This window comes from Phoenix dactylifera, unplaced genomic scaffold, assembly GCF_009389715.1.
Source record: "Phoenix dactylifera cultivar Barhee BC4 unplaced genomic scaffold, palm_55x_up_171113_PBpolish2nd_filt_p 000515F, whole genome shotgun sequence".
Taxonomy (NCBI): domain Eukaryota; kingdom Viridiplantae; phylum Streptophyta; class Magnoliopsida; order Arecales; family Arecaceae; genus Phoenix; species Phoenix dactylifera.
Window position 1 is genome coordinate 298,268 of NW_024067928.1, and position 25,332 is coordinate 323,599.

The following is a 25,332-nucleotide window of genomic DNA, read 5'->3' on the forward strand; positions in this document are numbered from 1 at the left end:
ATCCCTGCGTAGTGTTAAATCAACCATAACAATTCTTCAAAGTACTTATGTCTGTTTAGAACAATTCATGATGATGCTGTTGCCACAGGTGATACTGAGTTCAAACACTAGGGATAATTAACTATTGGCATGGATTAGCTCAGAATAATGAAATTGTGTTTCAAAATTATAATCCATCCGCCTATATGAGTCTCGGGAAAAAAAGAGGACCAACAATGTGCATGATCTGGGATCAATTTTAAAATTATAGAATGTAAGTAATAAACAAAAAAAAATTTATGAAGATAGCTAAAAATATGATTTACGATCCTAGATTCCTAGCTACTAAAAAAATTATAACAATATGCTAAACCATTACAAAGGTTTATGTTTTTAAATATTGAATAATATAGCATATCCTATTTTGCTTTTTACGAACTATCTATACAGTTTTGTATCTTTTTCAAGAATTGCCAAATCGGTACCGGTCGGCATACCAGTCAAAGCCGGTACCGGTTCGATACGGGTTCGAATCGTTACCGAACCGGCCACAGCGCGCTTGTAGCGAGCGCGAGCGCGCGCGAAAATGCCACAGCGCACTACAGTGGCATTAAATGCAACTGTAGCACAGCTACAATAGCATTAAATACCACTGTAGCACATCTACAGTGCATGGCTATAGTGGCATTAAATACTATTGTAGCACAACTACAATGGCATTAAATACTACAGTGGACCAGACTCAGTGCCGGTTTGCACCGAGTCCTGGCCGAACCGGACGGAACCGGACTGGTTTCGTCCGATTCAGCCTTGTACCGGTCGGGGCCAAAACCGTTTTTTGTAACCGAACCGGACTGGTCGGCACCGACACCGGTTCGGTATGGGGTACGGGCCGGTTCAGCCTACTTTGATCTTTCCATTCCAAGGTATGCCGAACAGGTACCAGTTCGCGTACCGGTCGGCTACCAGACCAGTTCGGACTGTCACGATCCGGACCCAGATCCGCGACACGGCCGTGCTACTGCAAGCTACTGCCCACAATTAACACGAAGCCTCGTTACTAATAATTCATAAACAAGAGGGTCATTTCATTCATAAAGTATTTCTCCAAAATGGAGCAGTACAGAGCTCTAAATTTGTACAACATCAAAATGAATTTTTCCACCCAAAAGTCTTCCGGCTCTCTGCTCCTAGTACCCTATATATCTGGAAGAAAAACAACAGAGGATATATATGAGCTATGTGGCTCAGTAAGTGACCATGTACTATCTTACCGGATCAAGCATAAGAATTCATACGATTTGCATCATTTAAGGAGATAGCAGTTATAGCCAAATACAACATTTCATAAAAGATATACACAAAAACTCGTTATAAAACAACGCATGCTCTGGCCAGGCAAGTTTATAAATGTCACGGCCCGCCTGCGCGGGGCATGTGACCATCGGGCCCACATGAGAGGGAACACGGGATTCCCCTGCCAGATGATGGCCGGTTCCGGGGTCCGTACGCGCGCGCATGCGCCGCACTTAACCCCTCACCGATTTTGCTTCTCCCCAAAACACATCTGCAGGATTTGGAAACACCTGCCTCATATGCCCAGGCTCTGGAACGAGCCTCATAATCATGTTTCAAATATCATTTTCATACAATATATCATAATCATAATTCATACCCAATCATATCTTTATGAAGAAATGCTATTTAACTAAATTCATAAATCACATGCAATCATATGCTTGATCCTTATTTTGAGAAGATACACCATATCAAATACTATTTCATCATTTCATACTTACAACTTAAACAGTAATTTGTAGTCAATAAGATTTGTGCAGGGTCACTTACCTCGGTTCGCTCTCGGAACCTTACTCTTGTCCTGACCAATTCTCTGTACCTATTAAACAGTTCAAAATATATTTTTCGTTATTCATCAATTTAAAACCTCGAATTAAACTTGAATAGATCTTAAGTCCCAACTGGATAATTGAACTAAAATCCACTTATTCACTATTTATTTTATTTTTATTTTTCTTTTTCCTTTCTTTTTCTTTTTCTTTTCCTTCTCTTTTTTTTTCTTTTCTTTCTCTTTTCTTTTTCTTTTCTTTTCTTTCCTTTCCTTTTTCTTTTCTTCTTTGTTTCTTCCCGAACCTTCCTTCTCTCTTTTCTTTTCTTTCTTCTCTTCTCCTCCCTTTCTTCTCTTCTCCCGATCTCTCTTTTCCTTCCCCCTTTCTTCTCCCGTGAAGGGAGAAAGGTGATCTCTGGAAGGGCCGAGCCACGGCCAGCGGCACCTGCGGCCGACGCCCGCGGCCAAGCCCATGGCGTCCCCGGCCGAGCCCGCGGTCGGAGCCGACGGCTCCCTCGTTCCCACTGCGGTGGGGGAAAGAAACCCACCACCGCGGCCATGGTTGCGGCCGAACTCGCCGCGATCTAGGGAGGGGAGGAAGGGCCTCCAGCCGTCGATGCTGCGACCACGACTGCGGCCAAGCTCACCGCACCAAATCCACGGCCGAAAACACTGGTGGCCTCCCCTCTCTTTCTTTCCTTTTCTTTCCGTTTCCCTTCTTCTCTTCACCGAGGCCCTCTACCCCATTGAAGAGACAGAAGGGGAAGGGACTCCGGCTCGACTGCATCCCCCGGCCAAGAACCAGCAGCGGCTGCGTCCGAGAGCAGTGAGCCTTCTTTCTTCCCCTTCCTTTCTCTCTTTGTTTCTTTCTTTCTTTGTTATCTCGAATAAATCAAGAGGAGAGAAGGCAGGGGGGTTTGGAATTTCTTAAGCGGTAGTCACCGCTTTAGCAGCACCGCTTCAGCGGCACCCGACAGCTGGACTCCTCTGTCCAGGTGGCAGCCCTCAAATGGGCTGCCAACCATGGGCCCTAGTTAGCCCATTAGATGCCCTGGCCCAATGCTCAAACATGGGCCCAAAAGGATATTGGGCCCGGATATTATACGGACCGAATCGAACCGATACCGAACCAGTACCTTGGTTCGTCCGCGATGTGGCCAAAATGGCCACAGCATGGCCATAGCGCATCCGCGCTATGCTCAAATCAGGACACAACGCTCCGTGCTGTGGTCAAATCAGACCACAGAGCACGCACTGTGGTCAAATCAACCATAGCGCGCGCTCTGGCCAAAAAAAATTGCCGCATGCCTCAAGTATCGGCCGGTTTCGGCCGGTACAGGACAGTTCCGGGCCGGTACCGCTTGATTCCAGCTCCATAAGGGGGCAGAACCATTTTCCACTGCCGAACTGGACCGGTCAGAGACCGAACCAGTTCGGTACGAGCTAAACCGGCCAGTACGGGCCGGTTCAGCATTTCTTGTTCCATTCCAAGTGTTGACACAGTACAATATGATGTGTGTACTTTGCGAACCTTAAGTAGCATGAGCATTGTGTATTTTTTAATCCTTTCTCCAAAGGTTCTTACCAAAACCTCTAGGTCTTAGGCAAAATTTCTATAACAACCAAATAAAATGTCACATAATCATACATGTTCCAAACCTCAAGGCACATACGTATGTACATATATATTATGGCACTCTACAACAGATTTACAAGGCATGCACATGGACATGGGTGGCTCAAATATGATGTGACCCAGACAAACATAATTTAAATGCTCTCTTTGGCATATTTTCAATCTTACTTCAATAGTTTCCACTCATTGATCAACAAATTTCCAAAGGAGGAGCTTAGAGTTTGAAGGTGTCCGTATATCATTTATAAGACTCCTATAAAATGTTTTTTTTTTGCTTTTCCTTTTCTCTATTGCTTATTTCTCCATAATCATTACTAATGATGCTTCTAGATCTAGTATTATCCACTGTAGTAAATGGATGATTATCTTAGAGACATGCATTGCAAAATCATAGTGATGAAATTCTTGGTTAAACCAAAAATTCAGAATACCATGCAACCCTATTTAGTCCTTCATAACGAATAACAAATATGGTGAGTGTTACAGTTGGAGCCCAACAAAACCAAGATCATATGTACAAGATACATTATGAGGCATTCATGATGTATCGTGTTTCCTTTCTCATACTTAATGGTTGTATACTTGTATATTATCTTAGCATAAGATCTCTAACATAATATAATGTCTTGATGCCCAAGTACCCAACATAATACCCATAAAAACATTTTTGGAAATTCAGTTGATTATTTTGCAGAAGCATGCAAGAACTACAGGTGCAGTTTCTAATCCTTAAAACTGGTCAGCGCAAAAGATGAGCTTAAGTAAACTTGCTTATATGGCTTTCAATTGCGTATTGGTGACTACAAATTGGTGGTAACAATTCCCGGTTGCTAAAATCAAGATTCCAAACCAACATTAGGTGTTAAGAGTACACATTTGTTAGCTTGACTAAGGATCTGATTTTGCAAAATTTATTATTAGGAAAGATTTGTTCTCATACATTGTAATTTTTTATGTCTGCCATCTGAGAGATTCATGTGCAAGAGTCTCTGATATTGACAATTTGACGACCACGATGCAAAGTCTAAGTTCAGGAATTAAGTAGAATTAGACAATCGCGTGTTTAGGACTCTAATATAGAAATCCAGAGATGGGAGGATAGTTTACTTAGTAAAACCAAAACTTGGTGGCTTATCAATAGGTTTTTGAAAATAAATAAATAAACAAATGTTTTGGCAAATGTTATCCAAGGAGTTGTGGCACCTGATCTACATGTTACATATTACTTATGGGGTTGAGAATAGTTAAATTCTTCAAGAATAATTTGAGAGGTCATTATTGTAAAAGGACCTAATAATAATTCAAATGGTTAAATCAGCATATGGAGTATCTCTCAATATTTTTTGATTTCAAGGACTTTCTAGTTGCATCATTTATCTAGATCCCAATGCAATGGAATGAGACCAATCAAAAAACATTTAATTGATTGTGCACTTTTCTTCCTCTTTCTTCCTCTCAAGTTAAGCCTACTTATAGTATAAATTGGTTTATTTCATAGCTATATAACAAGCTGGATGACAAACCCAACATGCAATACAGGGCATGGGCTAGAGATTACCCTACTTCAGTGCGCACATCTGCTAATACGGAGCTGGACCCTAAGGTATTATTTCGTATCTCCTTCCTACTTCAGTAGACAATGGAAACCCACTAAAGGTTCAGTCACAACCAAAATCTGGTTCAAAGGAGATATTTAGTGGGACCCCAATGGTTAGATGCTGAGCGTCGAGCATCCAGATTGCAGCTGTAAAATCTTCTTCCTTGACTTGTTTGACTCACCATGCAAGATGACAACTAATGAAGCATGGACATGGGTACAGCATTGGGACATGACACAATACAGATGCATTATTAGAGAAAATATTGAATAAGTAGGATACAATATGATTAGTACACAACAATAAATTTATATATATATATATTACCTCTATATGTTAAAAAACATCCAATTAGGATAGTGGTCTGCGAAGATAATATGGTCCATACTTTATATAATAGAATCAACTTCCATAAACTTATCATTTAGTCATCATTCAAATGCATAGAGACCAACCTGTGCTCTCCATTGTGATACCAACATCACAAACTCCAAAAGTAACCATTTATTATTAAAAGGAATATATTCTAAGAAAAGAAAGAACAAAAGGCACCCCCCTCCATTCCTAGAAGAAGGAGGAAAGTATCTAAGTGTATCCACTAAGTATCCCAAGTGTTTTTCATTTTTTTTAATTTTGAAATGCTGGACATTTAAAAACATAAATATGGGATGAATATCCCCAAAGTATCTGACAAGTATCATATCCAATACTTATCTGATATCATACAATATGAATTGTCCACGCTTCCTAGATGACAACCCTATACTCTTAAGCACTACTTATGATTAAGAAGAGTTACATGTGCTCCATAATTTCACAATCTGAAAGCATAAACTGTGATTTATACGCTATTAATCTTTCCTGTACCATGCTTTTAGTGAGATGATTTTTCTCTTTAACAACATATTTCAAACTGTATCAAAAAAAACACCATATTTTAAACATGATTCCAGATGCTATATGCAAAAGTGAAAAAAAAACTTGCACTAGTTATGCATGAAAAAGTGAAATAAAACTTGCAATTTATGCAGTGCCCTCTCAAAGAGCTATACGCAAAAGGTTTTCATTATGTTAACTTCCATGGAACATATGTTCTAATATGCATGCTTACAGTATGACGGTGAAGATACTGCATGCATAATGCAACAATGTCTAAAATTTACCGGTACCGGTTCGGCATACCTTGGTCTAAATTATTATCCAACACATCGGAAAAGACTAAAGAGGGATCAAGAGAGAAAAATGGTACTTAATTGTCTTTGTTTTTTCCCTTGGGAAAACGGAGGAGGTTATCCCCCACCTAGCCACCTGTCTGAGAAAATTGTACTTAATAATCATCATCATAATGATCCTTTTAGACTGATGTAAGCCAGCAAGATCACTTGATGCAATCTTTAATACATTTTAACAGTATATCTTTCCGAATAAAAGTTACAATAAGAACTAAATGATTTTTGCAGGCAAGAAAAAAATCCTCCAATTTATTATAGATCTGACACAAATAAGATGAAAACCCAAGAATATATGAAACATAGCATCAGCTTGCTTATCTTTTTTAAATAGAACTGTTGCAACCAAGTCCTAGAAAACTCATTGATATGCCTAGATATTCATTTTATTTAACTAAATGGAAACAAAGAAACTTCTTGGAACTTTTCATACCTTTCAGACCTTCAGGAGCAGCTGCTCTTGTGGATTGTGTGATCCTCAAACTAGGCATACAAATATTTCGACATCCAATGCCACAAATGGAACCACCGATAGAGAAAGAAAGGAACTGCATCATCACTGAGCTATGGTTTGGAATGTGTCACTGTGAAGAGGGAAAGACATACCAAAAAAGACCAAAAGACGAAAACAAAAGGGTCAAAAAGTGAAAAAAGTGGGAGAAAGAAAGTATAATTTTTGAGGATGTTTTAGATAGTATTACAAAATATAGACTATTGTGTCCAATCCGATGCAAATAAAAGACCAACAACTTCAATCAGAACGAAATAAAGGGGCTTTACAACCAAATATTAGTGATGATTAGTTATGAATCATATTTTGACAATATTGTTTTGGAATTAATTGTATATGTTTTCTCCAAAAACCGTACTATTTCAAATAATGTGTTGCTTTAAATGGTAAAATTCAAGGCTTTAAATCCCATCCTAGTGGTTGTGTCGATCGAGGTAAAAACCCTCCATCTCTCTCTCCTTCTTCTTTCCTTTATTTCTTTCCATCTTTATTTGTTTCTTTTTCTTCTTTATTTCCTTTCTTCCTCCTTTCCTTTTTGTTCTTTCTTTTTATTCTTCCTTCCTTTATTTCTTCCCTTTTTCTTCTTTCTTTCCCTTCTTCCTTCTTTCCTTCCTTTCTTTTTATTCTCCCTTCTTTCCTTTATTTCCTTCCTTTTCTTCTTCTGTTTTTCCTTTCTTTCTTTTTATCCTCCCTTTCTTCCTTCCTTTCCTCTTTCTTCTTCTTTCTTTTCTTCTTTCCTTCCTTTCTTATTCTTCTTCCCGACATGGCTGGTTTTCGGAGTCCTAACCCCATCCCAATCCTATTTTCTCAGGGGATAAGACGAGATGGGCAGGACAACCCCCATCCCTCCAGGATTTAAAATATTGGTAAAAAATTCATAAATTTTCCTAAGTGTGAGAGAAATATTGCAATAAAAGAGAAAAATGAGGTATTCTAATCTCTACCTTATCTTTTTCTTCATATATATGTATGTATATATTTTCATTTACATCATCGTAGCAGGACCCTACTTTTTCTCTCTCATCATTCTTTATTTTTCTTTTTGCTTTTGTTTTGATAAGGACTTTCTTTGTCTTGTAGTTTAATATCCTATTGCTATCATGATAGATACCCTATAGAGCACCTCTCTCTCTCTCTCTCTCTCTCTCTCTATCAAGCATATATTGTTACTCACATTCACATTATGCTCTTTTTGTTATAACTCCCTTATCTCAAGACAAATAAATCAATAAGCTATTGGCTTACATTGCTTCTACCTCTATTGAGGTTCAATGGAGATTGGAGGTACTCCCCATGGAATAGGTTTCGATCCCCTAGATGTCACTGTCTTGACCTGCTTCATAATGTCGAGCATTAATCTTTTATAAATTTAAGATTAAATTAAGTAAATATTTCTTGTTAGGTCAATTTATTATCTTTGAGAAATTTTTTCACCTTGGCAACCCGTATAATATAATCCTGTCTCAGTCTCTAGCGATGCTATTAAAGTTGTTCATTTTGTGTCCGCTTGATGCAGACATAAGGGACATCCAAAACAGATGTTTTTTGCTTTCAGTTATTCAAATGTTACAGCTCAAATGATGAACAATGCACACCATGCCTATCATGGGATCTACACTTGCAGGATTAAAATCTCGATAAATACCATGAGAATCTTAGCTCGACACTCTCCGCATACACGTGTGCCTTCGTGTGTCTAACTGGCCTAATTTCCCTTAAAAGATGAGAAACTGTGCATACCCCCTTGAAAGCTTGAAGCTTGCTTGCGTGCCCGTACCATTATCCCCCATTGCAACAATCTAAGCTGGCTTTAGCAAGGGTTCAAGTGCCAACGATTCCAGGTCATGCCTCTCATGCTATGATGTCCTCTGCCAACACTAGGCTTGCATGCGAGCTGCAATAACTTGCCCTTCGCATGTTATCGACCTGTGCCGGTCTGGCACGATTAGATACAGCTAAGTACCCCCAATTCCATTCTTATGATTCAGAGTTTCCATGAAAACCAATGATCAAAACTGCACATCCCAAAACAGAAGGGTACACACAGTCTTTCCCCTTTGAGAAAATTCATGAAGAGATGAACTGAACTATGCTCACTCCTGATAAGAAATAAATTCCATCCCTCAACCAAAGATCGACTAATAAAGTAACTGATAGTAGAGAGGGGGAACAAAACAGATGTAAAATCCAGTTCCGTACTTTTGACACATTTACAATCTGTTTCGTTTTTCTTGAGAAAGATTGACATCCAATCTGAATAACCAGCCCAAGTTAACCGGTCGGCTCAACACTCCGGGTCAGATTCTAATTACTATTAACAATCGAAATATCAAGAAAGAGGGGGGAAAAGATGAAAGAGAAACATTACCAACACCTAACGAGGGCGACAACCCGTCATGTCGTCGAACGGGTCCAAATGACGAGATTGCGCCTGAAGGAACAAAGATTAGAAACCGACGCCATGAAGAATCGAGAGAGAGAAGAAGAAGCCACGGGGAAAGGTAGAAGCCCGTTAAATGAAGGGGAGAGCCTCGACAAGGACGCTCTCAATGGCACAAGACGCCATAGGTTGTGGTCCCCACTAAGCGTCCGGTTTGCCTTTTTATTGAGGGAATATGTGTCCAGTTTGTAAAGGAATCTACATTATATACATATATATACATATATAATTTTTTTATTCTCAATTCGAGAAGCCTGGGTAAAAATTAAAATGCTTTAGGTATCGAATAAAAAATATATATATATATATATACATACATGTATGTATGTATGTACGTATGTATACATACGTATATATGTTTATGTATGTATGTGTATATATATAGATTTCTGTGCTGGCATGGTTAATAATGTTCTGTACCGAGGCTTTACTCAAACATTCACCTGACTACATTGCTTAACTACGTATAATTTATCAAGCAAAGCTCTGAAAACCATAAAATTAACTTGATAAAAACGCTAAAATCATAGAAATCTCATTGACCTTAAGCACAATGAAAACTTTTCAAGTTTGTCCGCCGAGCATTTGCTCTTTCAGATAGCTGCGCACTGCACAATAAGTCCCTACATACAGGCACTCGAATCCGCTGGAAAGCCCCTCTTTCTTGTTGCACCAGCTGCGCCTCCGCATCGCCGACTCTTCACCGCTAGAGGACGGAGGCACTGCACCAGCCGCGCGGAGCAATCGGAGGAACAGATTTATGCCGACTGAGACAAAGTCTCGCTTAACAAGTTGAAAAACAAAGCCAGTGTTTCAGTTGGTGGAAAGAAATCTGAGGCCAATGGAGGAATCTGTTGTTCCCTTGATCTCGAACAACCATATCCTCGTAAAAAATGGATTAGCATTACAAAGTTAAATATCTGGGCTGCCAGAGTCATAATTTGGCACTGAAAGAAAGAAGATGTATGATTTCTTTAAACTAAACTATACATGCATTTAGTGAAAGTCTAGCCTCTCCATACAAATCCATCCCCCTCCTCAGGTACATAGCCAATTGCAACTCATATACATTTCCATAGATCTGAGTAGACGAAAATATACATGCCAAAATATGAGACAGGTCATTTGATCATATCACAAATCTTGGAGACATTAATATCCTAGAGGACTTCTGTTCCATGACAAATATGAAGGATCACCAAGTTTCCTGCAAAATTAGAAGGAATAAATCAAGGACACTACTAACAAGAAATATAACATTGCTTTTGCAACATTCAAACTACTTTCAGTTAACTTTGACATCAAGTTCCAGAGTCAAGAGTGTATTGTACCGAATCAAATGTTCACTACATTCCAAAGCCTCACTAGTACCAACTCATCGCAAGTCAGATGTACAGATCAACCTAGCATTGCTTCGTCCTAAAGCATGTTTACCATCGCGTAATGACACATGTATTGATACAATTGATACTTATTTGACCATTTTTTGTTACCTTTTTGCTTCCTAGTGTGGCTAATTATTTATATACCAAAATGCATGCTTTTCATGTGAATATGTACATGCCAGATAATTTGTAGTGTTAGATCTAGATGTGTATTGATCATTGTATAGCCAAAACAGTTTGCATGAGAAAACAAAAATAAATTTATGAGGGTTTGGAACCTTTCCTTGCCTATTTGCAACATGTGTGAGCACAGCATGGTTCCACAACATTTCCTCCAAGGACAACTGATACAACACTAATATGTGATACTATATCCACAAGCTGTATGATAGAACCCAATTTGACTTGGTTCAACCCAACCTGACCAGAACCACTCGAATTCAGACCAATCCTAATTGATATAGCTAACCAACAGAACCTAAGAAAATCAACCAGACCAACATGACATATTAGGCTCAACTAGATCCGAGCCACCCAACTTCCTTGAAACTTGATTTGGAACAAACAAATTAAGCCATCAGAATTGCAGTTCAAATCCAGAGGCATCAACTGTCGAATTGCACTCACCAACCTAGAGTTTATCAAATCGTGCTTTAGACACATCCCAGTCTCTTCGTAACATATGTGCCCCTGGGAGAAGAAAGATTTTACGGCATATATTTTTGCATACCTAGAGAACATAATAATATCTTTCTACATGTTATGCCAGTACATAAACAGGCGTTAAAGATTGTCCTCAAGCATATAAATGATTTTATGCATTTAATGGGATGTTAGACCGCTGAACAGCTAAAATTATACAGATTTTAGAAAATGTCATTTACATAAAAGTGACAATTAAAAATAACAATAATTAAACACAATCAGTTACCTAATTAGAATTTATATGTTCATTCTATGGGCTTAACTTACTATCAGTTTTATAAAAAAAAATAATATAGAAGTCATAGGAGGTACCACAATACAGACATAATGTAGCGGTAGTAGTTAGTCCAGACAAGAATAAATAGTGTTTTGGTTGCCATGGATGAATGTTAAAAAATACAAACAGGAGAGCATTTAAATATAGAAAGGTCAAAAGTGAAGTTAAGAAATAGTGAATCAAAGAGAACAATAACCTTCCTTAACTGGTGGAGCTACCAAAAAACCAGCTCGATAATCATTAGAATAGACCATAAGGTCAGATGCAAATGAAGCAAAAGATTACTTTTTCTCACATTTTAGCATGTTTAGGTGTATTTATATGAACGAAGATCTAGGTCATGCAATGCCTTGAAAGAAATAAACACTCTTTAAAATAAAACAAAAACTATACTTTGATGTTTTAATAAAATTTTAAACTGATAGTCGAATAAATTTAATTTTGCAAACATACACTTTATAAACATGTCCCAACTAATCAGTTAAGTGGATTATACAGCTGCTTAAGCAACAAAGTGGACAATAAAATGGCCAGGCAGATTAAGGAGCAGCTAAACAGGAAGCAGGCACCATTGAAGGGTTGACGAACAGAAAGCCATTTAAGTAGCCATTTAAGCACCTAAGCATCCATTTTTGGGTGTCAGCACAATACAAACCATACAATATTGTATACCTTGACTGCCATATTGAGCACATACAAATGCTAGAAATGTAGCTATCTGGTGCAAGTACAGTAATGAGATATGAACAATTGGCTAAAAAAGGCACAAGAGATATTGACAATGAGGTAAGAAATAATGACAATGTTGTTACCTCATAAAGAAGACACCTCATTCAACTAATATTATTCTCCCGAGTAACTCAAAACTTGTCCAGGAGGAAGCAAGTAAACCTCGAAAGAGATGTGCTAGACCCTCAACGAGGTTTCGGTATGATACACATGTATAATAATCCATCTTTTCCATTTATACATGTAAATAAACTTCATCTTGACACGAATGATCCACGGATTTGACCTCTTCCCATATCACCATTGGCTAAAATAACATTTTGAAAGGATCTATGATTTTACTGTATAGCCTTTCAACTATTACTGATTTAAAAAAGCCACCATAGAGGAGTTGTAGTTCTTAGATATGGATCCAATTGTTTAAGAGAAAGGTTAAGTCTATTAACGATATTTAGCCTAATCTCACACCCAACCACACAAGGTTTGTCTCTCTCAGTAAACAATTGGATCAACAACTAGCTACATAAGCATACTTTAAACAACATTGTAAAAGAGCTACATACGTCTACATGGTTTACTTTCTCCTCCCTGGATGGGGCCTGACCCAACTCCAATGGTATTGGTTTAGTCATTCATGAATTAACAATACCTACACACTAATTTTCTTGAACTGATCTAATATCAACTACTTCTACCAAAGTACCAATTACTCTTCATAGTGTCATCCATGTTTTGATGTAGGATCTAAGGATTAATTAAAAAATTCTTTAAGATAATGACCAGTCAATGTTAAAATTTCTGCATCTATGAAGATCTTCCCAAAAAGTTGTCATCACATTGCAATTTATGGAAGCAAAGTTTCATCTAATAAGATAATTATGTGTTACCTTTCAACATGATCACAAATGGATGTGCTTTAATAAATAAAATTATTCTTCTCAAAATATAAGCATGTCAACTCTGCAAATAAGAAAGTGTATTACCAAAAGTACATACTTTTCCTCAAGTACTCGAGATTAGCTATGACAAAACCATCTTTAATCTTAAGAGCGAAGTTGGCATTGAAAATGTTAGATAAAGTTTCTTCTAATATTGGTTGTTGCTGATGGACATCTATAGCAGTACTCACCTTGGTTTTACCAAGTATACCACTGTGAATGCTGCAGCCAAAAAAAAGCATGATCCTCCAACAGTGAGGTATGCAATGCCAAGGAAGTCATTCTTTCCTCCAAGCCAGCTTGTGGTAGAAAGCACCAGTTTCTTTTTACCATTGAAACTATAAGTGTTGTAATTGTTCTTTAATGTCACTGTTATAGAATCATTAGCTTTAAGGTCCACCTCTATCTTCCCATACAACTTTCTAAATGTTGGAAGGGCTGCCGTACGCATCCAAACAATGAGGTCCTCCTGCTCGCTCAACTGTTTACGTACGAAACAAAGAAGATCAATATAGTGTAAAGTCAAAAGATATACTTAATAGCAAGAAAACTCAAGGAAGCGCATTTAGAAGGCAAGCGAAATTAAGCCAACAGATATAAAGTAGGGACATCTGAGAGAGAGGTTTTGCTTATAAGGGCAAACGATTAAGGAAGCAAAGAGGACAGCAGTTAACTAGAATGATGGAGAAATAGTGCGCATTAGTGAAGATGTAAGAGATTTATATTATTCTCCATTCAAGATCAACCCACATGGTAGCAATAGCCTCTCTATAGAGATGCTGGAGAACTTCAGTGGTCTTAAACACAAACCCCATGTATGTCTTGTACGAAATATAAGCAGGAAAATAAAGAAAAGACTTACGGATTTGTTTGGATCAAGTTTTGCACCGCCAATTAGAGATCCATTCTGGAAGTTCTTAGGATAGACATCCTTTCCAAACTTGTGGTCCCTATCGCTCTTCCAGGAAATGCCCTTCTTATTCACCATTACATTTTCATTGCCCTGTTTGAAGCTGTAAGTATCATTAAATAAGCTCCAGGCTATGAGGCCACAAGGAACAATTGGAGAACCATCTGCTGTGGTTTTTTCAGGATCACAACCACTAGTCTCACTTGCCTCATCAGCAGACCTCAACTGTGCATCATTCCGGCTCTTTACATACCTGAATTTAAATGAATGTACCAATTAAGCAGAAACCGTATCTGCATCTCCATAACTTATACATTTTCTTGGTTGAGAATCTAAAGCACTCTAGGTTATATTTTCTTTGTTGAATATATAAAGCATTGCTCGAGATATGGTGTTTATATAGAAACTATTTAATCCAATGACGGAACTACTAGTAAGGAGTATGTCACGCCCCAGATCCGGAGCATGACACGACCGTGCTACCAAGGGGTACAATCCATGATAATACGAAGCCAAACATTACATCTTAGATTTCAAATCCATCTTAACTTCCAAATTCATCTCAAAGAAAATAGAATAAATAGGAATCCAATTTCATTATCCACTAAATGCAACCAATATTGGTTCAGAGCAACTAAATCCAAACATAAATACCAAACCCATAATCTTCAAAATTTAAAAAATTCTAAGCTACAAATTCATAATCAACTGAAGAACTAAAGTTCTATTATACAGATCGCCAAGCTTGCTAGCATGAACTCCAAGCTCGAAAAATTCTTCGTCCCTATTGACCCTATTTGTCTAGAGAGAGAAAAATAAAAATAGAGATATATGAGCGACACAGCTAAGTAAGTAAATCTTACATTACCTTATCGGATTCCAGCATATGTTTTTTTTCATGTTAATGCATCATTTAGGAAAAATAACAGATTTTACAAAATATAAAGCATTTCTTAGTACAGTATATTAAAACAAGTCATAAAACAAATCATGCATGAACAAATCATCCATATTTCATAAACATAATTCAAAGTTCATTTTGAAAATATATACATAAATCATTCTTCTACCATTTAGCCATATCATAGTTCAAAATATTACTCATAGATATTCATGCTACGGTCACTTTATATCCATGTCAGGGTTCGTGTTCGTAATCAACAAAGATTTTTGCTTTGTATGCCAACTTTATACCCACTGACGAGGCCTGTGTTCGTATGGATGCTAACTCCGGATGTCAATTTTTCTAATTATAAGGATCATACATAGCTATATGAGAGCCTTTAGAAAACTTATATCTTTTTCTTAAAACATACACATATATAGACGAAAAATCCTAAATGGTATGATCAAATTCATATTTCATAACAAAGCTATTTTCGCCAAAATATTTATAAAACTATTTTTCGCAATAAAGCATGATACTTCCGCAAGCAAATTTTATGCACGAAAAATATGATCATTTGAAAAATAATGAGAGCAAGATCTACTTACCGCTTTTGTCTTAGACTGTGAGACTTCGCTAGGCAACTCCACTAGACCTATTTAAAGACATTAAAAGTGAGATTAATTTATATTCGAATTAAAATAATAAGAAAAGAAAACAATTGGTTGGGTGACAATGTTCGGCGGCTCCAGGCAGGTCAGGTCTAAACAACTCGATCAATGAATCATAGAATATGGACTCGATCAGGGCTAAGGTCGTTTGACAAAGTCCATCATCAGTAAACTCCAGGAACACTCAACAGGACCGAAATGATCGGTCCAATAGACAGTTCGGACACCAAGACAGTTTAAGGACTCATTTCATGGAGGTCAACTCGGGTTCGTAAATCGAGTCGACAGGATCCTATACTGGGATCCATAATTTTTTTAGAGAGAGAAAGTAGAGAGAGGAGAGAGAAGAGAGGCTCTCTTCTTTCCTAAAATAGGGGAGAGCCAATCTCTCCCTCTGTTCTTGGATCGGACAGTGGCAACCACCAAAGCGGCTGAACCCCCAGCGACGACGGCCACAGGCAGCCCTTTGGCCGCGGTAACACCAACAACGGTGGTCGGCCGAAGAAGAGAAAAAGGAGAAAAAGAAATCATCACGATCAACCCCTTAATCAACCTTTACCATAGTTATTTTCCTCACCCACAACCGCAAGATCACATGGGTCCTAGACAGCGGCAAAGCTCGGCCAAAATCAGAGGCCGAGCTTTGGTGATTCCGGTGGTGGAACTCAAAGGAGGAGGGGGATTAAATAGGCGAAGTCCCCGAGTTCTAGATGAACTCATATTTGCCCTAGGAGTCTCCGATTTCTGCCAGAATCGGAGGAGGAAGAAGACTCCTATCTGCTTGCATCGTGCCACAGGGCACGGGAGCCTTAGGTCTGGCCACTTCGGGCCGGCCCACAAGCCCAAGTCAAGTGCGAGTCGGTCAATGGATAGGGCCCTCATAGAGCAATTCTTCTTAGACTTACATGGCATTGATATCAATATTTGAGGAACTATAACATGTGCTGAGAAATGGAATTTGTGTCAAAAAGCAAACAACATTATGTAACGATTATTTATCATTTCATGAATACACTTTTAAAAGGAGAAGCTAATCAACTTTGCTCAAAAGCTGGTGTTATGCATACCTCCTATGGTTCTGATAGAAGTTATCAAGTTGATAGTACACATAAATAGGCTGATCCATATTCTTGAGAACCTGCAAGAAACAGCAGTTTCTTGTTCACAGCATTCTAATCATTGAAGAACTAATTTTTTCATTAGATACCCTCTATACTCTGACCTTATAAATAAATAGAAAAACAAAAAGTCACAGCTATGAACTAGTCACACTACAAATTTCATATATTTAAGAGATCTCACTACCTTAAGAGTTCTGGTACAGGTCTTATCGGTTGCTGCATTCTGCATGTATGCAACCTTATCATTAGTCATGTTCTGTGGTATGCATGCACTGTCATACCAATCAACAATTTCCACAACCTATTTAAGGAAAGAAGCATATACACATTAATGATAATGTTGCCACTTGGAGGTCAAACAGCTAAAACAAAATTAATTCAGCATACATCATGGGAAGCCATAAGCGAAATAACGCCAATGGGGACAAAAATGATGCCGACAAGTGTAAATACCGAGATCACCTACAGAAAGATAGTGCAGCAGCTGTCAGTTAGGTCTGTCCAATCCATAAGCTACATTTAATACCAATAACTTGTCCGAAAGTCATGAGGCTGTGAGGCCATCAGAACTAACCCATTGGGGAGTAAGGATCGGTTTGCAAGCTGGGAGTTCTTGCTGAGTAAATTTCGAATCTGAGCATGCAAGAAAACGAACAACAATTATAAGTTACTGTTGCAAATCAGGAATCGTTTGTAGCATTCTCATCAATAATCAATTGTTCTAGTACATGGATTAAACCAGGTTATCAAAAAAATCAAATTCTTTCAAGTCGAAGGATCAAATCAGCCTCACTAGCAGCAAAGGAAGAGGAGTTGAGCAAGTCATTTGATGCAATCAGCAAATTTCAAGAGATCCACAAAAACCAAAGAGTGTTGTAATAATCTACCTAACCAAACCATTTGAAACAAAAAAGGGAGCTTCTTTGGCATAATCTTCATCCTCAAAACTAGGATACGAGAAAATCTCAACAACAGAATAAAAGGCAAGAAAAAAGCCCAAAAAAGTGATAATTATGGATCAAAAGTATCTATAGTGAGATCTCGAGAAAAACCTACCGAAAATAAAGGGCTCAAAACCAAAATAATCATAAAATTTCTTCCAAAGAACAGCCGAAAAAAGAGATTTTGACGAGAGATTACACTTGGGCCTCTTGGAATTCCTCCTGGGCGCCGACCCTTCCCCCGATCCCGATCCCGAGCTCGACCCGGCCGCAGAAGCCCCCAAATTATTCATCATGCCACCACACTAAAACAAACCTCCACAAGAGGCAGAAAAAGAAGAGGAAAAACCCCCAAATCCTTCTATAAACCTCTCTGTTTTATCTTAAACTAGCCTCTCTATCTCCCTCTCGTTTAACTGTGTGGAAAGAGTAGAAAAGAGAAAAGGGGAGAGAGAGAAGAGACGGCCGATGGACCGGAAGGTCAACCTACCGGGTCGGAGCCGAGCGACGGAGAGACGGGCGGTCAACGTATGGGGTGGAAACAATGACGTGGTTCGAAAGGCACCAGGTCCAACGAGATGGACGTTTTTTTTCCCTCTTAATTAAAAAATATACATATAAAATAAATATTTATAAGGATAGATATGTATATACGATATTGCATGTGTATTGCTTTTTTTTATATCTATCCTTATAAATATTTATTTATATGTATATTTTTTAATTATATATATAAATTAATACTATCTAATGCCATTAAAAATAAATAATTTAAAATTAAAATAATTTTAAAAAATATGTACGAATAGACATGCAAAAAGAAAATTTTATAAAATTATACATATTTATAGTAATTTTGCGAGAGTACTAATGCAGTTTCATATATTTAGAAAAATATATATTCTAGAAAAATTAAAAAATAATCAAAATTCTGCTGAGATTTACGAATATTTTTATGACTATGTTGAATCGACGAGTCAAAAAAAGACCAAGTAATATTGTCATTTTTCTTCATTTAAGATTTTAACTCATTCAAGTTGGAATATTGGATGATCATTTTGGTAGTTATATTCTCCCATTTGATTTTGATTTAATTAACATTGTAGATATAATGATATCTATATATTCTTCAATATTTTTAGGTTATTAAAGCATATTGAATTTAAATTAATTATAGATGTTAGATCGATAAACAACTTTTTGTGATTTATAAATGGTGTGTTCTTTGATTGTTAAGCGAGAATCTCACCAAGACATCGTGATTTCTTCTATAAGAATTGTCATCAACATGGGATCATACGGCATGATAATACTAAATTTTTTTTGCTCTTCTCAATTAAGAATAACTAAATTATTTTCTGTAGAATTGATTTACATCATTTGAGTATATGCCCTAAGATCGATGTTAGCATGCCGCATAGTTCCATGTTGATATCAATTCTAATGGAATAAATCATAATGCCTTCATGAAATTCTTGTCTCAACAAACAAATAACAACTCAACATTTATAAATCACTAAAAAATATTTTAATGATCTAAACATCTATAATTAATTTAAATTTTACATGCTTTAATCTTTTAAAAATAATATATATATATATATATATATATATATATATATATATATATCATAGACTCAACAATGATAATTATATCAAAATTCAATAGAGAATAGTATTATCAAAATGATCACCTAATATATCAACTTGACCGAGTTATGATCTTAAACAAAGAAAATTGACAACATGACTTTGCATTTTTTTGATTTGTGGATCTAACTGAATCATGAAAAAACAAATAAAATTGACTGCATGACTTAGCATTTTTTTTTGACTTGTCGATCCAACCGAATTATGAAAGATTCGGCAAGTGTCAATCAAGTGTTGACATTTTTTAATAATTTTTTTGAGTGTATACCCTCCTAAATATACGAAATTGTATGAATACTATCGCAAAGTTGCTATTTGCATGCATCCTCTTATAAATTTTCTTATAGGTCTACATGTAAGAGTATTTTAGTCATTTTAATTTTAGACTATTTGTTTTTTTAACGACGTTAGATGGTATCGATATATATTAAAAAATAAATAAAGGTGTAAATACAAAAAAATATTTTATGAGGATATACATGCAAATAGCATCTTTATGAAAATATTTATATAATTTTGTATATTTACGAGAGTATACATGAAAAAAAAAAATCTCAAAAAATATATCATATATTGATAGAGAGAATTGATTAGTCTAAGGCCACCGGATCACCGAAGTTGATGGGATGCAACGAGGAAACGGGGTGTTCTTATATGTTACTGTTGATTTTGTTTTCTGTGCTTCTTCTTGCTAGGGAAAACTTTGTTTCATAAAGTATTAGAAAACAGAGTTTGTTTCTTTGGTTTTTCAAGTATCAAGCTCGAGTCTGGATTAAGGTAACGACTCCTTTGGACTCCTAGCGGCTGCTTTGTCCTAGACCAATACAGGTTGAGCCTTCAATAAGGGCCACATATATTATATATAATAATAATAATAATAATAATAATAATAATAATAATAATAATAATTTATTATATAAATTTAGTAAATGTATTTAGTTTTTGATTTTTTTTTTAATTTGCCTGGCGACATTATAAAACCTGAATTAAATTTAATGAGATGTATTAATTAAAAGAGGCAATAGTTTGGTAGGGAGAAGAGACCGTTACTGAAAAATATAACAGGTATCAAATGCAAAAGCAGCATTAATGTAGATTAAGGTTTTAGCTTCCAATTATAGTATTTAAATGCAAGAATACTTGCAATTGTATTTGCTTATACTAATTAGAATTTTTATTTTTTTTTTTGCAAAGGAAGAAGCATTTTGATAGAATGTAAAGTTTGTGGCAGCATTTGGGATTAAAGCTGATCATGGGTGGAGGCTTAAGCATAGAAAATATCAAATTTTATATAGGCCCAGCCCGAAGCCCAATAAAAATGAATAGCGTTTAATCCAGAGGCCCAGCCTATGATCAGCTCTATTTGGGATGTATGTCGCACACACGGTTAAAATATGGATGGCCTTCTCGGAAGTTAGCTTTCTCTTGTGTTTGGCACAAATCATGGTAAAAGATGGTTGACATCAAAATAATGGACATTCATGCAAATAGATTAGCTTGCTGCTTCGAGTTTTATTTGCAGATTATAATTTCCAAAGATAATCAGAACAATAATTTGCCTTTGGTGATCCAGGATTCAACCTGAGATCAGATGGTCATGGAGCTCATTCCTGCCCTTGACCCATGGCAAGACCTCCTAAAAATTCTAATTTTCAGACCAGTCTATCTAAGGATCTTTCGGGCCATCAAACACTGAGGATGGGCAGACCCACTCAAACTTCTCACTTGAAAAATTCCAATCACCTTACATCATGTGGTTGAATATGAAACACTAAGCATAGTTTCATATTCAATTACCCTCGACGACAAGTATTGTGATTTACACCAATCACCTTACATCATGTGGCAGAACTTTTTTCTGTGTCCATAAAGCAAAAGCTTCCAAACATTGCTCAAAAAACAGATATGTGCAATGCACGAGGTACACTTTTTACTTTTTTTAATTATTTTTCAAATATAATATAATAATATAATAAATTATAATAAATAAAAAGTTTCGGTAGTTAAGTTTTTATTGCGTATTAAAAAATAAACTTTAACAATTAGTAAACAGAAATTCTATCATTAATACTAGCGTCTATATGAGTGGAGTCCTACACAAGCTAAGTCTTTATAGAGAAGCTCTTATTATTACCATTGGCATTATGAATACCGACACTATGTAATGTATGAGATATGATTTTTACTTCCTATTCCAGTTATTTTTAAAATGAAATATAGTAATTGCAATAGCCAAATTTTGGTTGCACATTAAGTAATGAATTTAATGATGGCCAAGAAGAAACTTACACCATTAATACCAAATTAGTAATACCAGTCTTGTGTGATGCATTTGGTACAGTTTCTTTTTCTTTTTTTCTAATTATTCTTAAAATACAATATAACAATTAAATAAATCATAATAAATATAAAGTTTCAAACTTTATTAACATCTATTGAACATTGGATAATAAATTTTAATTAAGAAAAGATATGTTCCGCATTGTAAAACAAATACATAGGAGGCTGATAATGGGCGAGTAGGGTTGGATGCGGACCAGGTTAAAAATTTACCTATCCAAGGCTATTTATTAAATAGATTAATTGTGTAGATCTAAAATTGACCTATTTATTAAACTAGTAATTTAACCCAATCTATATAGCCTATTAACTAAACGGGTCGAATCAGGTTAAATAGGTGAAATAGGCTAGGTAAATTTTTAACGAGTTAACGATCTAAAAAGATTAAGCAGGTAGTACTAAACAGGATGGAAATGAATTACATAGGTTTTAAATGGATTAAATGAGTCGTGAATGAGTTAAATAGATCAGGCCATGACATTCACTCAGGTCAAAATGGATTAAACAAGTTAAAAGTCTAAATCTGAATCAGACAAATTAAATAAATGGACATAGATCCATTTATGAAGCGAACCATATTTTACACCAAACCTGCACTTGCTTAAAGCATGTCGGTTGTGAGCTGGATTTGTCACCTCTAGTTGGAATTCTCCATCCATGACTGAACCAGTTTGGTATCGTTTCAGAGTTCTCAAGCATAGTGAGGAGCTTCCATTTTGCTTGTTGATTAAAAAAGAAAATGGAAAACCTCCTTCCTCTGGATGCACCTCGCTCATCTCAACACACACACACACACACACACACACACACACAGAGAGAGAGAGAGAGAGAGAGAGAGAGAGAGAGAGAGAGAGAGCGGGTTAACATTTGCTAGGCTTGGGGGAATGAAAGAGGAAGAGAAGTAGGTGGATGCAAACGTAGGGATGACCAGATGTGGGGGGAACTTGTGTGGACTGGGTTTAAGACAGGAGAAGTAGAGGTTGGTGGAGAGTTGAGATTTAGATATGAGATAATTGATTAACTTAACCCTAATAATAATGACTCTAATGCAATGATCTCATCCTTCACATTGAGGAATCTATGTTTCGGTTATGGAGATCGTAAGGGATGTGGGTTCAATGAACCATAGCATACTGAATCCTACCAAGCCTTCTTAACTTAGAAAGAAGAGGGTTCGAGTTGTATCGCTCCTGCAAAAGAATGATTGATCTTCTTTCGTCACGTCGACTATTGGATCACAGCTTACACATATTTTAAAGCACTTCATTTTTTTTATCAGCCTTCATAAACTTCAAAGCGGCTATTATGCGATCCAATGGTTGATATTGTGAAAGAAAGTAAATCATTCATTCGCACGAAGAAAAATACAACTTGAAGCCTTGGTTTTCTCACATTCTCCTCGTAAAATAATAATTATAATAAAATAAAAGTGGCAGGTGAGAAGGGGAAGAAGGCCTATTACTTTCCTTTTATTAGTTACTTTTTCAAGAGAATCCAAGCTCTCCATTCTCTTTTCTTGGTAAATAGAACTCTCTGTCTGCCAAGTTAAGAAAGCTCTGAAGAGCTTGAACATTATGTTACCTTATGGGTGGCAGGATTTGGTGGATTCGATCTCATTTCTTAGCTCTACTATATGCTGAATTTATGGACCAATTTAATGACTTCATTTGTTATTTTTTCTTTACATTCTTAAACCAATGGATGGAGGCTCATGTGATTGAGATCAGTGAGCAATAAAGAGGGTTATTTTTGGTTCTTGGATTGACCCCAATCCAAATGCCCCCCTAGACTATATTTGGCCACGAGTTGAAGAAGAGTTAAATAGAAAAAGTTCCTTTAAACTTTTTATTCCTATTAAACCTTTAAAAAACTAGAAAATTAACCAATTTATTCCGAGGGCAAAAAATAATTTAGAAAACTTATAGAGGCTTTTGTTCCATCGAACCAAGAGTAAAGTATTCCACCCAATATGTTGGAGTAGTTTATTATAGCATACAGTGGATTAGGACTAACTCAGCCTATCTACTCCAGATTGCTAACTTATTTTGCAACTGAATATAACCCTAATGGCTCCTTACTGAAACCTCCATTGAGTGTGCCTCGTCCTCACTGTATAGCCAAGTCATCTGCTTTTTACTATTTTTCTGAAACTTTACAGCATCCACTAAATCAGTTGATCTTGACTACTTTGTTGCTGCTGAAAACTTTTACTCTTCCAATTTCTAGACATTTATCGGCTTACATCTTGTGATGCTTACAGCATGAAAAATCTCACTATGTCTTGCTTAAAGTAATCTTATAAAGTAGACAAAAACATGAGCCTCCATCCATTGATTTCATGCAACCATACGTAGTATGCTCTGGAACTTAAATATTTACAAATACAAAGGCTTATATGGCCAGCGGATGGCATCATTATTGATTGGAAAGGCATTCCTTAGAACTCTACAAAAGCAAGAATATTTAGAAATATGATGAGAATTTTGGTTGATCAGTGAATGTGTCACTGTTTGTCAAAGTAGATGGAACGAGTTCTATTCTAAGCTACATGGCTCAAATTTCTTGGCAATAAAAAAAAAAATCAATGCATGGCTTCATATTTGAATGGCCAATTCACACGAGGATTCAAAAGCACTTACAATATGGGTACACTTGCAATTTCTTTTAGAATATCAAAAACGAAGCATGATAAAACAAGCTTGCTTTATCAATCTTGTAGAATAAAGTTTGTAATAGGTGCACAATTATTTATATTGCCTAAGACATTGTGCTTACTCATAAGAACTATATCTTGGTGAATTAGCATGAGATTTATAATCTTTGTTAGTAGATTAGCCATTTTAACCAACTTGTTTAGATGGACGATGTTTTGTTGATGGCATTGTTGTGATCACATACCATCCAAGAATCCATTACCAGAGCAGCCGACCATATATCTATTTTAACGGCTAGCTTGGTCACCTGGGTGTATTGGCTTATTCATATCAACCATACAATCAGCTAGGTGGATACTAACAAACTATTGCAATGTGAGACTATGGAGTGACACACTAAATTTAAAGATTTATGCTGAATTTAAATATTAAAACTGAAACTTAGGTTGATGAAGAGCCTGACACTTAATTATATTGAAATATCTGTCACATTCATCTTCATTTTACAAGTGGCAATCAGGTTAGATCGATTCAAATACGGATCAAATCAAACAGAATAGATAATCCAATCCAACCTGTTTATTAAATAGATAATCCAACCTGACTTGCATATCCTGTTTACCAAATAGAATAAATCAAGTTAAATGAGTTAACCAGGTAAAGTAGATCTTAACAAATTACTTGTGTTTTAAAGGGTTAAATAGGTTAAATGAGATAGAAACAAGTTAAAATGAGTCTTAAACATGCTAAATGGATTGGGTCACAACTTGATCTAATTATTAAATAGGTTAAAATGAATTAAGCAGATCAAAAGATCTAAACCCAAACCCAGTCCATTTAATAATTGAGTTTAGATAGGTGGACTTGTTTATGAACCAAATCTGTT

General features: G+C 36.4%; 2 protein-coding genes across 4 annotated transcripts in view; both read right to left on the reverse strand.

The window, feature by feature from the left end:
* The window catches only part of LOC103720937 (ent-kaur-16-ene synthase, chloroplastic), a 37,928-nt gene extending 28,604 nt beyond the window's left edge, over positions 1-9,324 (reverse strand). The window contains exons 1-2 of one of the 3 annotated variants that reach the window (XM_008810908.4): positions 9,168-9,324; positions 6,722-6,872 (exon numbers count right to left, since the gene is read on the reverse strand). In XM_008810908.4, the coding sequence (XP_008809130.1) occupies positions 6,722-6,845 (124 nt within the window). In that variant the 5' untranslated portion in view covers positions 6,846-6,872; positions 9,168-9,324. Of the gene's footprint in view, positions 1-6,721; positions 7,312-9,167 lie in introns of those variants that run through there. The other 2 variants (XM_026809954.2, XM_026809956.2) reach the window with 2 other exon arrangements.
* Positions 9,325-10,179: 855 nt separating this feature from the next.
* LOC120106278 (ALA-interacting subunit 1-like) lies at positions 10,180-18,316 on the reverse strand. The gene is made up of 8 exons (XM_039119254.1): positions 18,002-18,316; positions 17,436-17,494; positions 17,249-17,323; positions 17,046-17,162; positions 16,808-16,878; positions 14,136-14,436; positions 13,465-13,754; positions 10,180-10,446 (listed from the first exon to the last, which is right to left on the reverse strand). The coding sequence occupies exons 1-8, from the start codon at positions 18,096-18,098 to the stop codon at positions 10,392-10,394; spliced, it is 1,065 nt and encodes a 354-aa protein (XP_038975182.1). The 5' UTR covers positions 18,099-18,316; the 3' UTR covers positions 10,180-10,391.
* Positions 18,317-25,332: the final 7,016 nt, after the last annotated feature.

What these genes read in the sequence shown, in the direction of transcription:
- LOC120106278 (XM_039119254.1), bottom strand. Translation starts at nt 18,098, where the DNA reads ATGATGAATAATTTGGGGGCTTCTGCGGCCGGGTCGAGCTCGGGATCG. An exon ending in AACTTGATCCAAACAAATCC is followed by an intron (nt 13,755 to 14,135) that starts GTAAGTCTTTTC and finishes GTACGTAAACAG; the next exon opens with TTGAGCGAGCAGGAGGACCT. An exon ending in GTATACTTGGTAAAACCAAG is followed by an intron (nt 10,447 to 13,464) that starts GTGAGTACTGCT and finishes CTAATTTTGCAG; the next exon opens with GAAACTTGGTGATCCTTCAT.